Source organism: Pipra filicauda, unplaced genomic scaffold, assembly GCF_003945595.2.
Source record: "Pipra filicauda isolate LSUMZ 115617 unplaced genomic scaffold, ASM394559v2 scaffold206_size1356665_pilon, whole genome shotgun sequence".
NCBI classification, from domain to species: domain Eukaryota; kingdom Metazoa; phylum Chordata; class Aves; order Passeriformes; family Pipridae; genus Pipra; species Pipra filicauda.
This window is the reverse complement of record NW_024104317.1, coordinates 1098449-1110945: the sequence shown is the minus strand read 5'-3', so window position 1 is coordinate 1110945 and position 12497 is coordinate 1098449. Positions and strand designations below refer to the sequence as shown.

The 12497-nt window shown below is 41.6% G+C and overlaps 2 protein-coding genes across 7 annotated transcripts in view; one reads left to right on the top strand and one right to left on the bottom strand.

Annotated features, from left to right (window-relative positions):
• The window catches only part of LOC113996788 (probable cation-transporting ATPase 13A4), a 38104-nt gene extending 33675 nt beyond the window's left edge, over nucleotides 1-4429 (bottom strand). Inside the window, exon 1 of one of the 2 annotated variants that reach the window (XM_027738048.2) lies at nucleotides 4294-4429. In XM_027738048.2, coding sequence (XP_027593849.2) covers nucleotides 4294-4356 — 63 coding nt within the window. In that variant the 5' untranslated portion in view covers nucleotides 4357-4429. The remainder of the gene's footprint in view (nucleotides 1-4293) is intronic. The other variant, XM_027738049.2, reaches the window with a different exon arrangement.
• A 3706-nt stretch (nucleotides 4430-8135) lies between these two features.
• Nucleotides 8136-12497, top strand: part of OPA1 (OPA1 mitochondrial dynamin like GTPase) — a 59143-nt gene continuing 54781 nt past the window's right edge. For all 5 annotated transcript variants that reach the window (XM_039380889.1, XM_027738071.2, XM_027738067.2 and 2 more), the window contains exons 1-4: nucleotides 8136-8201; nucleotides 10372-10690; nucleotides 11002-11098; nucleotides 12339-12446. In XM_039380889.1, coding sequence (XP_039236823.1) covers nucleotides 8173-8201; nucleotides 10372-10690; nucleotides 11002-11098; nucleotides 12339-12446 — 553 coding nt within the window. In that variant the 5' untranslated portion in view covers nucleotides 8136-8172. The remainder of the gene's footprint in view (nucleotides 8202-10371; nucleotides 10691-11001; nucleotides 11099-12338; nucleotides 12447-12497) is intronic.

The following is a 12497-nucleotide window of genomic DNA, read 5'->3' as shown; positions in this document are numbered from 1 at the left end:
TCTGGGTTCTCGAGTGCATCAGACTAAGATATGATGCAAAACAAAGCGAAGATTAACTATGTGTAAGACTCCAAATGACTTCTCATTATCTGATAGGAGGTGATAATATCTACAAAATAGGCTGGTATACAGTGCTCATCTCATCTCTATAGAATAATTTTTAATACTGTAGTATTATTTAGTACTGTAAAACTTTGTTTCCTCATCTGTAAACATCATTTTTTCTCTTGAGACTCCCAACAGTCAGAAGAGTAACACAATGGTTTGACTAGTGAGTGAAGGGTCTAGGGAGGGACCCTGGATTATTGGACAGAAAAAGCTGCCAGACCTGCTCAGTTGGCAAGAAAGGTTCTCACCTGTTTTTACAATCATACAAAGCCAGCATTCAAGGGCTTATCACTCTAGTGTCCAGCAAGTCTTTTACTTTGTTAAAAAGAAAAATGCCTCTAGCTGCCAGGTCATCTTCACAGCAGAATTTAAATGCAAAATCAAACAAATTCAGGCACCCTCTTCTCTGGTGAAAACAAAGCCTGTAGCTACCAGCAGGGAGCCTAAACAATGGCTGTGAATGATCATTTTTCTGGTAACTCAAACGCCAGGTACCCTACTACGAACAACCTGTTTCTATAACAACAGGTAATAGGATTAGACTTGAAAGACTGGTTAAAATTCACAAGGAATTTAATAATTGAATCTCATTATTACCAACCAGAATCTGTTTCATTAGAGGTTTTTTTCTGTTCACTCTGAAAGCAGTAGCAACATTCACTATTGTCCCATTAGAAACAAGGTTGTACCCTTCATATTCTATTTTAATTTAATTTTTCCAACTCAAAATATTTAAAATTCCTGCATCAGATTTCCTTCAGAAATTTGGCATCCCACAGGAGGCAGACAGTTGCCAATATGCAGTGGTAAACTGGGGGTCACCAGCCGACTGGCTGCAGTTCTCCCTTTCCTTCAGCCACAAGCTACAGGGGAACACATGCTGAAGACAGGCTTCTGGCAAATCCTTCCCAAAGCAGTAGCCTGTCAAAGTCTATCACAAACTTTTGCATTGCAAACTTAAGCTACACACTTTAGGGTCTGTGCAAAGGGAATGATTATTCCCAAGCTGTACAGAGAAGAGCATCAAATTGTCAGAGAGCATAAAGCTGTGTTTTTCCTTCCTCTTCCTATACCACCAAAAATTTATTTCTTCTCAAAAACACCTTCAAGTAGATTTTTCTGCAGGGTAGCTTATTATTAGCACTCTCTGAGGCAAGCTGCTGTGTCCAGAGTGCTCTCACATTACTAAGATCTTTCTGGTACTACAAATGGTTATGGAGAGAGAGAGAGAGATTATCTCATGCTGTGAATATACTTTGCTAAGTTTTAGCTGCATACCAGAAGAGTGAACTTCTATTCAAGCAAATGTTCTCCAGCCATGTAAGGTAACCCCAAAGACATACACAAGGATATAGAGGCTGGATTTCCTACCCAGTCAGAATGATTACTCTTAAATCCAGGACTATCTGTAACAAGAAATGGAAATACAGAAGAAAACTTAGAATCATAGAATCAACCGGGCTAGAAAAGACCTCCAAGATTATCAAGTCCAACCCTTGATCCAACACTGCTGTGGTTACTAGACCATGGCACTAAGTGCCACATCCAGTCTCATCTTAAAAACCTCCAGGGTCGGTGAATCCACCACCTCCCTGGGCAGCCCATTCCAATGGCTCATTACTCTCTCTGTAAAAAATTTCTTCCTAATTCAACCTAAACCTCCTCTGGCATAGTTTAAGACCATGCCCTCTTGTCCTAAAGCATTTCTTCCCATTAGAGCTCCCCAACTTGCCTCAGCAAATTGGACAGCTAGTTCAACACAGGGAAGCATTGCATGTCCAGAGTTCAAATGAACTACTTGCTTGCTCTCAACATTACTTGAACTATTCCACTCTGGAAGAACTGGTACCCACACAGTATCAGCTGTTACATTATTACACCAAGTGATTTGATTTTGTTTGAGAAGTCAAGAACTGCTTGTAAATAATTTGGTTCTGGTGGATTAAACTGACTGTTGAAACAATGTCAAAAATATTTTTCATGGCTTTGAATTTAAAAAAAGATGTTGCAGGGTCACTGAGACATTACATGCCACTGCCAGTTGCTGTGGTTGCCAGTAACTTAAAATACACTACTTTAACAAAGAAAGAATATCTGCATATAATTTTCTTTACCTCATGTATTCTCCTTTACTCCTCTGCTTAAACAGAGCCTTCTTTGTCTCTTTCTTCACAACTGTTCTCACCTACATATTAATTTCTTTGTTTCTTTCACACAAATACACACACTAGCTGTTCTCTTTTTCTATAGACATATTGATTTTTTTCTGCCTCCTCTTACAGTACCTCATACACCTTCATGGTTATCTTCCTCTATCTCATACTCATACCTTTTTTCTCTCTTACAAAAATGTAGCGAACACCTGTGCATTCCTGCCTAATCTAGCATAATTTGGCTATAGTTTTAATTCCACTTACTACTCAAGTTTTTATCAGTCTTTTTCTTTGATTTTCATTTGGGAATCCCAGGTGAATGAGCACTGATCATGTTCACTGCAGGCATGGAGAGCATGGCAACTGTGAGACACTCATGATCACAGTGGAGACGAACTCAAACGTCAGATTCACAGCGCAGATCCCTGAGCACAGGGCACATGGGCTCAGCATGATACTGGTGAGAAACAAGAACATTGGGATAACTGGCTCCATGCAAGCACAGCTTGAGTGTCCCAGTAGTGCACAGCTGGAAGTGGACATGCAGAGTTCAATAGTGTGACTGTACGCAGCACCAGACAATCCACTTAAACCTAATTAGCTCAAGCTCAGTTCTGGCATTGCTAGTGACAGTGCCAATAAGTGGTGAGAGCATGACAGGGTGTTTACGGTCCTAGAAGGACAGGGGAGGGTGGAGTACAGACATAGACTCAGCAGCTGTTTGGAGCTGTGGAGCAGTGGCACATCAGCACCAGGGCTAGAGCCAGGAGCAAGGTGCCACCAGCAGGTTTAGTAACTGGGCGGCAGAGCCAGTTGGGTTCTGCATTGTACTGAGCTAATTAGTCCCCACCCTCGGAGCCAGTGCCTTGTGCTTCCTGCACTGCTCAGTTCATGCTGCTGGGTGACCCTGTACTACATTCTCCAGCACATCCCAGATTACCCAGGTTTGCATTACACAAAACGTGGCATCTCCCCTTCTCTGTATGGCTGGGAGAGCTGTCTGAAAATCTACATTCATATCTAGAGATAACAAATGTCCATGGTTTTCCATGATACGGTCTCTTTTTCACTAAAACATGATTCTCAGTAAGGAGATTTTGAGGATTTCTCCAGGGTTTCTGAAAGTGAAGTCATATCTATTTGTGACTGTGTTTCAATAGCTTTGCTGGGGCTGTTTTACACCAGAAATCCTCAGGCACTTACAGCAGAACTACAGTGGCTTTGCAGCAAAGGAATTTTGAGAAGTGCTGCATTTACCATGTATGAGAATTGTTGTTGTACAGCTGCATTGTGGACCTGATATCTCCAACAGAACCTGTTAGATGGACAGAATCTGGGTGAATAGCTGATTCGTAACACGCTGTAATGCCAAAGCAGCTAAGAAACACTGAATTCACTTCAATCATATACTGGGATTATTATTTAAGAGAAGTGCCAGGCAGGAGATCAGATATTTTGTGTAAGCATAAGACTTACTTCCACATGTTACAGAATGCATGCAGACATATTCCTTCCTGGGAAACTCTGGAAAGAAATATGGTAGATCCGTGCTTAGGAATCCAGCTTTATAAAGGTGCTTAGGCTGGAATAGTGTTGCCAATTCAATAGACCATATTTGCCAACAATTTATGCAAACATAACATATGTGTTTTTATGTTCTGGAGAAAGCCAAGGTTTCCAGTTCTCTAAGTGGAGCTGACCCTGGAGATTCAGCTGTCAAATGTTTAAGGACACCACTCTGGCCCATCCCTAAAGCTCATATTAGACCACTTCCACCTAGATTTGTAACAACACATCAATAATCTGTTGAGGCATCCCCTGTTGGAGGAGATAAGTAGTTAAATCCAGTGGACACAACCAACCTTATTTTCTTTCTGCTAAAAAAAAAAAAGGTATCTCTTTCTAACTTTGTTTCTTCTATGGGAACACCTCAACCACCTATAATTCAATTACAGTCTGTAGCATTTTATTGCAGAACACATGCCACCTTCTACTTCAAGCTGAGAAAGACCTAGACATAGATAAAACTCACCATCTCATTCTCTTCTCCCTGGTTAAGCTGTGCATAATGGTTCTTGGCAGGATTTTCCCCCATGAAATGATCCTCTGGAGACTTTCTAGAGCACCCTCAGGACAGGTCTTCAGCATAGTGTGCTTGAAATTCTACATTGAGGAAGTGCTCTAAGTACACACCTTCCTCATAACTCTGCTGAGTTTGAAGTATGGAGCTCCTCCCTCTCTGGGGTTAGCAGGTAACATTCATCCCTCCTCCCTCCATTCTGTTGTTGGAGTTTTGCAATTCTGAGTGTATGTGCAAAATTCACTCAAAAACACTGCAAGATAGAAAAAGTTCAATCTCACAAGTGTTTGCTATAATATGACTCTGGGTCATAACTCTGACAGGTGTAAGCAAGTGCTGTTGGCATGAAACTTTTAGGGGAGGGCAGGAGGGGAGTATTTTTTCTTCAAGAGATTATGGAATCACTGGAAACCAGGAGTGTGTCCAAATAAGAAGAAAATAGGCAATGCTGTTGTTAACACTCTTAGCAACCAGTCTGAACTAAGTGTCCAGCAGTGTTCCCCACATATGCCCTGGAAAAAAACCCAAGCTCTAGAATTGTAAACAAGGGCCCCAGTTTGTGCAGGTGGATTTCTGCACTGACTCCGTGTCAGGATCCAGCTATGCAGGATCTGTAACCAGATTGTTTATTCATTATCAAGAATATCATCATGGAATGCCTTCTGAACTCACCATATAGCTTTGGGAGACATCACTGAGGTTATTTACTCACTCCTGAGGGAACTGGAGTTTCCCACTGATGTCAGTGAGCTGGATATAGATGTCTCTGACCTTCAAATCAGAGCCAAAAGGAAGCTGGCAGGAAAACAACACTGAGGGTTTTACCAACTCCTTTTTTTTTTTTTTTTGCTACTATTGTCCTGCATTTGTTTATTAGTCTTGTGATTCATTCTCATTTCACTACTATTTCCTTGTACTTTGCTACTTTTTAAGAAGTTACACAACAAATATTTTAGGAATGAGGTCAGGAAAGGAAAACCTGTTCTTCCAGCATTAAATATGTTAAGAAAACTAAAATATTATTTATAGGGAAACTGAAACAGATCAAGAGGTACGGATTTAGTTCCTATTCCTTATGCATGTGGCATGGGCTTGTACAAGTCCCAGATAACTCAAGCACCAGGAAAGACCACTGCCTATCCTTCAGTGGGCAGGCTCAGAGAAACTGAAATAGGAGAAATGCAGGGAAAAGAGAAGGCAAAATGAGGGAGTTAGGTCAGTTAATATAATAAAAGTTGCTTATTGCTAATAATGTGAGACGGGTACAGACCTGCAAACCAGATGTGCACAGCACAGGAACAGATGTGTTTGAAAATACTGCCGAAGAGCAGGTGGCACTGGAGCCAAGTTATCTGGCCTTGACACCTACCACACTTCCAAAAGGAGCCCAGAGTAGAGGCTGGACTGAAAAAGATACAACTGTACTAAGCTGTGTTAAGGATGATTTATTGCATAAGATCAAGGGGGAACAAGGTGCTCTCCATACCCCAGCTACAGTGTTACCTCTTCCTTCCTCCCATTGCAACTCTGAGGCTCGATCTGAGCCTCTCAACTTTTCATTTTGTTCTTTTGAGACCAAGCAAAGGGAACTCCAGATGGTATACGAGAGTCACAATTTTCAAATAAAACTTAAAAAAACCCAATGCATTAAAGTCCATTTCTGATAAACCTGATTACATGGGAAAAATGAGCATTGCTATCTAGAAGCTATAACAGGCAGGAAACAACTGCAAAGGTACCTTTTCTAAGGCAGGCTGATGGTTTTGGGAAATTACTCATTATTTTGGGAGGTGCTAGGGATGGAAAAGAGGAATGTCACACACGCTTTTTCTGCCTGGTCAGCTTTTGCTGCTTTCCCAAACATCAGCCTTGCTCTTTCTGGTGTCTGTAGCAGACTAAGGTGCAGCAGGGATCCTTGGCTGCCCTGTCACAGACACGAGAGATGAGCTGCATGCAGAGTATCCCAGCAAACCAGGGTCTCCAAGGAAGAACCAAGACTCATACAATCTTTTCACTATTTAAACGTTTATTCCAGCTCCAATTGACAATCTGTGCTCCTACAGAACACCCTTATAAGGGTATTTATCTTTGCAACTGAAAACCAAGAAAAAACAGATTAAAGGTGTAAAATTTTCAACATTTCCATAGTTTGACAACCTCTCATAATATTTCATCAAAATCTGGTAATCCAGATCCAAAGAAGATAGTGACATTTCCTCATTACCTTAAGCAGGTTCACCATCTCCTAGAGAAAACACTTCGAAAGCATTCAATTCTCCTGAATTGAAACATTTAGTTGTATGACGCTCTCTACTGTTCAGAGTAAGAATTACTCTCTATTTATGTTTATACATAAAAAGTTATTTGTAACATGCTCTATGAAGTATAATTATTCTTATTTTTCAATTGAAACTTACCTTAAAAAAATCAGGTATAAATAACAAGTAAAACTGGTCAAGCCAAAATACAAAAGCAAAGGTTTAAAATATATTCTCTTAAACTTATAAATACATAAATAGTTGAAAAGTAGGGAAGCAAGAGGCAAAAACATGTGCCTCACCTCATCCCAACAACTTTTATCTCAGTCCTGAAAATACACATATGTAGCATGTCATCCTTGTGCAACTTATTTTTCTTTGAAAAATCCCACAATATAAACAGAAGCCTGACTTCTACAATACCTCAAACCTCATTTTTGGTTTCTCAGCATGTGACACACAGTTCTGGCCACATTACAGAAAGGAAGCTGTGAATCAACTGGCCACAGTCCACAGGAGAGCACTGAGAAGAATGACAAATGTCCTAAAATATGGAAGAGCAACTTAGGGTTGTTTTATTTAGAGAGAAGGAGGGGGGAAAAGGAGACTGAGAAGAGACATGGCAACAGTTTTCAAACACATCATTGGAGAAAATATCCACGTTCACTGTTGACAGAGTTAATGTGCTGCAGGAAAGACTCGGATGAGGCACGAGGGAATATTTTCAGCAGTGGCATTGCCAGGTGAACACTCCAACACCTGTGGTCTCTAGGGACAGGTGTGGCATGCAGTGCTCAGAAATTACCTAACCAGAGCTGATCCTGTGTGAGGGCAGATGGACAGATCCGATGAACTCTCCCAGTGCATCCTCCGCCTCCCACTTCAATGTGGTCCCGCCGGAAAAAAAAACCAACAGCCCACAAAAGCCCTCTAGGAAACACCTTGTGTTTTCCAGCTTTCAAGGCAGCACTGCTGCCCATGTCAAGCACTCTCCAAGGTCAACAACTGGGGACTCGTATGAGACTTTTATTTACAGGGTGTAAACCCCTGGTACCACCAGATGCCTCCACCGAGGGCTGGGCTTCCCCTCACCACCCGGGGACTCGTATGAGACACTAATTTAAACAGGGTCCAAGACGCTGGTACCACCAGATGCCTCCACTGAGTGCTGGGCTTCCCCTCACCATCCTCCCCAACCCGGCCCACCGCGGCCTTGGGGGTGCTGGGGTTGCCCTGGACAGCCACGGGCACATGGGCGAAGTGCTGAGGGCAGCCCTGACGCCGCTGGGGTGAGGGGGGATCCATGACCCCAATGTGGAGGATCCGTGATCCCGCCGTGCCGGATCCATCCCGACTTTCCGCTCCCGGCCACGCAGCCCCCGCGGTGTTTCCTCAAAAACCCTCCCTCCCTGGCCGCCGCGGCGCCCGGAACCTTTGGGCGGGGAGGCGCGGTTTCCAGCCGGGCGGGCCGCGGGGAGCCCGGAAGCGGCTCCCCCTGCCCTTGCCCTCTTCCCGGCCGCCCCGGCCGCTCCCGGCCCTTCTCGGCCCCTCCCGGCTCCCCCCGGCTCCCAGGATGTGGCGGACGCGGGCGGCGGCGGCCTGGTAAGCGGGACGGGTCAGGGCGGGCGCGGCGGGTTGCCGGCGGGCCTGGGCCCCGCGGGTCGGGGTGCCCCGGGCGGGAGTCACGGGGCGGACCCGGGGCTGTCCCGGGGGTCGGTGCCCCCGGGCGAGGCATTCCCCGCCCTCCAGCTCCCCGGGCACCTGCGGGAGGTGGTGCGTGTGGAAGGGAGCTGCGTGTCCCGCGTTCTCGCCCTGGGGAGCTCGGGCCACCCTTATGTCCAGGCGTTTTTCCGTCCCTGCATCCCGTTTGTTTTCCACCTTTCTCCTGCACCATTCCAGACAGGAGCAGGGAAACTGAATGGCCGCAGTAGCACGATGTTCCTTGGTAGGTTTCATAGAATCACAGAACGGGTTGGGTTGGAAGGGGACCTTGGAGATCAACCAGTTCCAACCCCCATTCTGGGAGCAGCAGTAGGAAAACAAACGTTGTCTAGTGCTGAATGAGAAAATGCCACAGTGCTTTTTGCTGAGTTTCCTTTGCTTTGTAATCATAGGTGTAACAGCCCACTTTTTCTTGTTTTACAAGACATAATCCCAGGGCAACATAAGAGTAGTCAGGTTGCAGGCCTGTAATCAAATAGATTCTAATGCCAGAGCTAAACATGTCTGGAAGGCTAATATTGTTGTTAAAAACAGCTTTCCAAAGGCTTTAAATTTGGAACTCGTTAAGTACTTGATTTAATAGCATATTGTAGTATGGTTTTCAATCTAACTGCACTGTTGTTCAGTGAAGATTTGAAGGTGTTCTTTTTGTCAGTGTTAATCAGGAGTTTTTAGCAGTGGGAGGAGAGAAGAAAGAAAGAGGAAGTTTGGTATAATGGAAGAATAGTGGGGTTTTTTTTAATTATTTATAAGATTTCATATTAATTAAAGGAGACTGGGTTTGAAATATGCATATCACTCAAAAGGAAATTGTTGATTGAGTTCTTGCCTTAAGACTATGAGATGGAATTCAATTTTTCCTTCAGTTTAAACATACAGACTGAATGCTGTCAAACACAGTGTGTTCTAAAAGAACAGTCACAGAGAAGAAAGTTACATAATATTACACAAAATGCCTTTAGCCCAGGTGAAGACAAATAATGAGGAGTAGCTGCCATAGAATGTGCTACTACAGGTCTCTGCTGAAAATATTAAATATCTGAGTAATGAATTTCAAGACCATAGCTTCATTCATATTTTGCATCCAGTAAATGATTTAATATTAACCATTCTGATATGATGGTGGGACTAAAAGCGTTACAGAAGAAATTGTTTTTTCCAGAGCAGTTGTCTTTTCCCTAAACTAACCAAACTACCCCCAGATGTTGAAATGTGCAGAATAGTGTAATTGAAAATACACAAGGAGCTTTATCCCAGGCTGAGTGTTTAATGTAGGCAGGGCAGGACCAATGTGGTCCCTGTGTTTCAATGTGTGCATTTCATGGCTGAGCTCTGTTTTCAGAGTCAGATTTTTCAGACTGAAATTTTCCCTCCTGCATAAATCTCAGTTCCTTCATGAAGGCATCAACAAACATGGTGCAGCCATCTCCAGAAGTAATGTTGTCTATGCACAACCCAAGACAAAACCACAGTCCTGTAATCCCAGAACTGCCGTGTGTTAAAATGAAAGGAACTGAAAGATGTCGTTGACTACATCCTTTCAACCCAAAGCAGAATCTACTTTGCCAAAATAAGACAAATATATTCTACAAAGGATTTTTTTCTCTGTATTGTTTCTGTGAAAATCCTCTACAAACTTAATGTTATTTAAAAGTTCTTTTAGAGAATAAGATAGGCCAAACTGGTTTTTTGTATGTTGCAAATCTTCTGTGGACTTTAATTCTGTTTGCCCAAACTGTGTTTTACCACAGACATGTTACATGCCTTATTCCAGTGTGGAAGTTAAATTGAATTCCTAACAGACCATATAAATGGTATATAAGGTTTTTGTTTCTGTAATCACTAGAAATTCCATACCCATTAACGATGTTTACAGCTTTTTATTTTCCCGGTACATACCAGTGATGGCTGGACATTGTACATTCAGAGTGATATAATAAGATTAACTGTAACCAGCTAAAATGTAATGCGAATTGCTTCTAAAGAGGCGTTTGAGTTAATGGTGTGTTGAAGAAACCAGTTTCTTAGAGCTTTTATTTCTTTCTTTTAGTGTCATCTGCCGAAGTCTGGCAAATAGCAGCTGTGGAATAAAGAGAAAATCGCCGCTTCAAAACCTGCATCTTGTTTGCCACAGTATACATCATCCCTCCTATCCAAGTTCAAAGTTTCAAAGACCTCCTTTAAGGATATCCATTCAGCTGTTCTCTTCTCTTAATCGTCTTCCCCTTCGCAAAACAAAACTTTTAAATGTAAAATATGGATACCAGTTCCACAGGAACTTTTGGCTGGCTAGACTGGCGTCCAGGCTTCTCAAAGTTCGCTACCTTATATTAGGCTCTGCAGTAGGAGGTGGTTATACAGCCAAGAAGGTATTTATCTCTGGAAGCTATTTTTTGCATTTTTTCTTTCTTATTACATACTTCAAAACAGTAGTTCTTGGTATAGCCACAGAAATACAAAATGTCATTGTTTGGTTAACTAATGACAGTAAAGATGAGTGAATATGGAAAACATTGTTTTGGAGAACTACTGTAGACTTTAAAAGATCCAAGTATTACTGATATCTAAAGATGATGGTTTAGTATGTTTTATATGTAGGTATAACTTTTCAATAGATAAGCTTCTCTATGTACATTTCTTTTTCTATTTCTACCATTATTTTTTTTCCTTTTTGTGCTAGACATATGATCAGTGGAAGGACATGATGCCAGATCTCGATGAATATAAGTGGATTATTCCTGACTTCGTTTGGGAGCTTGATGAACTGATCGACTTCGGTATCACAAAAGTTGTTACTCTATCTAAAGACTGGCACGTGTAAAACTTAAACATAAGAGCATAGGTCCTCAGCAGGCTCCAGGAGTAACTTCTTAGCTGTAATTTGACTGAACTTGTATGTTTAAACTTCGATGTGTGTCTCACCAAGGCATTTGTATGAGTGTGTTTGTAGGAAGAAATTATGCATTGTTTAGCATGGATTTTTCATAATTCATCTTTTTATTTGAGAATGTTCTTGGTCCTTTCATAAGGCCATATAATCCTATTATTGAAAGAAGATTTGCAGCATAATCAAAGGGACTTACACAGGTTTTGGTAGTATTGTGCATGAAGTTCTTTCTTTCTATGTGAATGACACAAGTGAAGATATAAGTAGATAAGTAAAAAATATGCGTGAGTAAAAGACCAGTTGAAAAGGCAAAATAGTGAACCTCCCTGTCTACAAAATTAGCTTGAGGATACAGAAGAAAAGAAAATGAAAAATATAGACTCTTGTTTTCCTGAACCTTCAGGTTACAGTAGAGGTTTTTGCATATTTTCAGATGAAAGAGAAAAATCTGAAAATCAAGCACTGGCTTCTGATATATGCAGGGTAGAAAGGTGGTGTTCTTTCTTAAAAAAATCATTTATGAAGATTTTACTATGTAGAATCATTGTGTTGGAAAGGACCTTAAAGGCCATCTAGTTCCATGCCGTGTATGAGCATTACATAGATAAATGCAGACTGAATAACTGAAACAAATGTTTTCTTGTTCCTATTGCTAGTGGACACTACCTTTTTATAGTACTTTAAAGCTAATAGTTTGACTTTTTTGAGGGATTACAAAATTGGCTTATTATGAGATTGAAAACTAAGCCTTTCTTAAAATGTTCAAGATGTGATCATAGTTACAAGTTCTGTGTAATTTTAAAAGATCCTCTACAAAATACATGAGAGATAATGTATGAAATGTGGTGAAATGCAGCAGTAATTTCTAGGTAATTATAAAGTACCTGAGGCAACTACCTTATCAGGAAGTTCAAAGTCTAAAAAAGCAATTGGTTTTTCTGATCTGATAATCTTTCCCAACACTAGTGGGGGGAGGTGTACATGGGAAGAAACTTCTTAATACTTTTTTTAAAAAAGAAAAAAGCTGCATCCTGAAACAGTTGCTAGGTTTTACAGCCTAAGCCATTTTTGTTCACAAAAAAAGTGGGGAAAAAAACCCCTACTCACTGACTGTTGTACTGTTTTCCTAGAAAAGCTTATCAAAGCCCTCCCTGATGCAGATGACCTTGCCAAACTTCTGCCCGACTTTGACAAGATTGGAGAGAGCTTCGCTTCACTGAAAGGATTTCTATCTCCTGGTGAGAACAATTTTTCAGCTTAGTTTTAATTTTAAAAGCATAACCTATTCA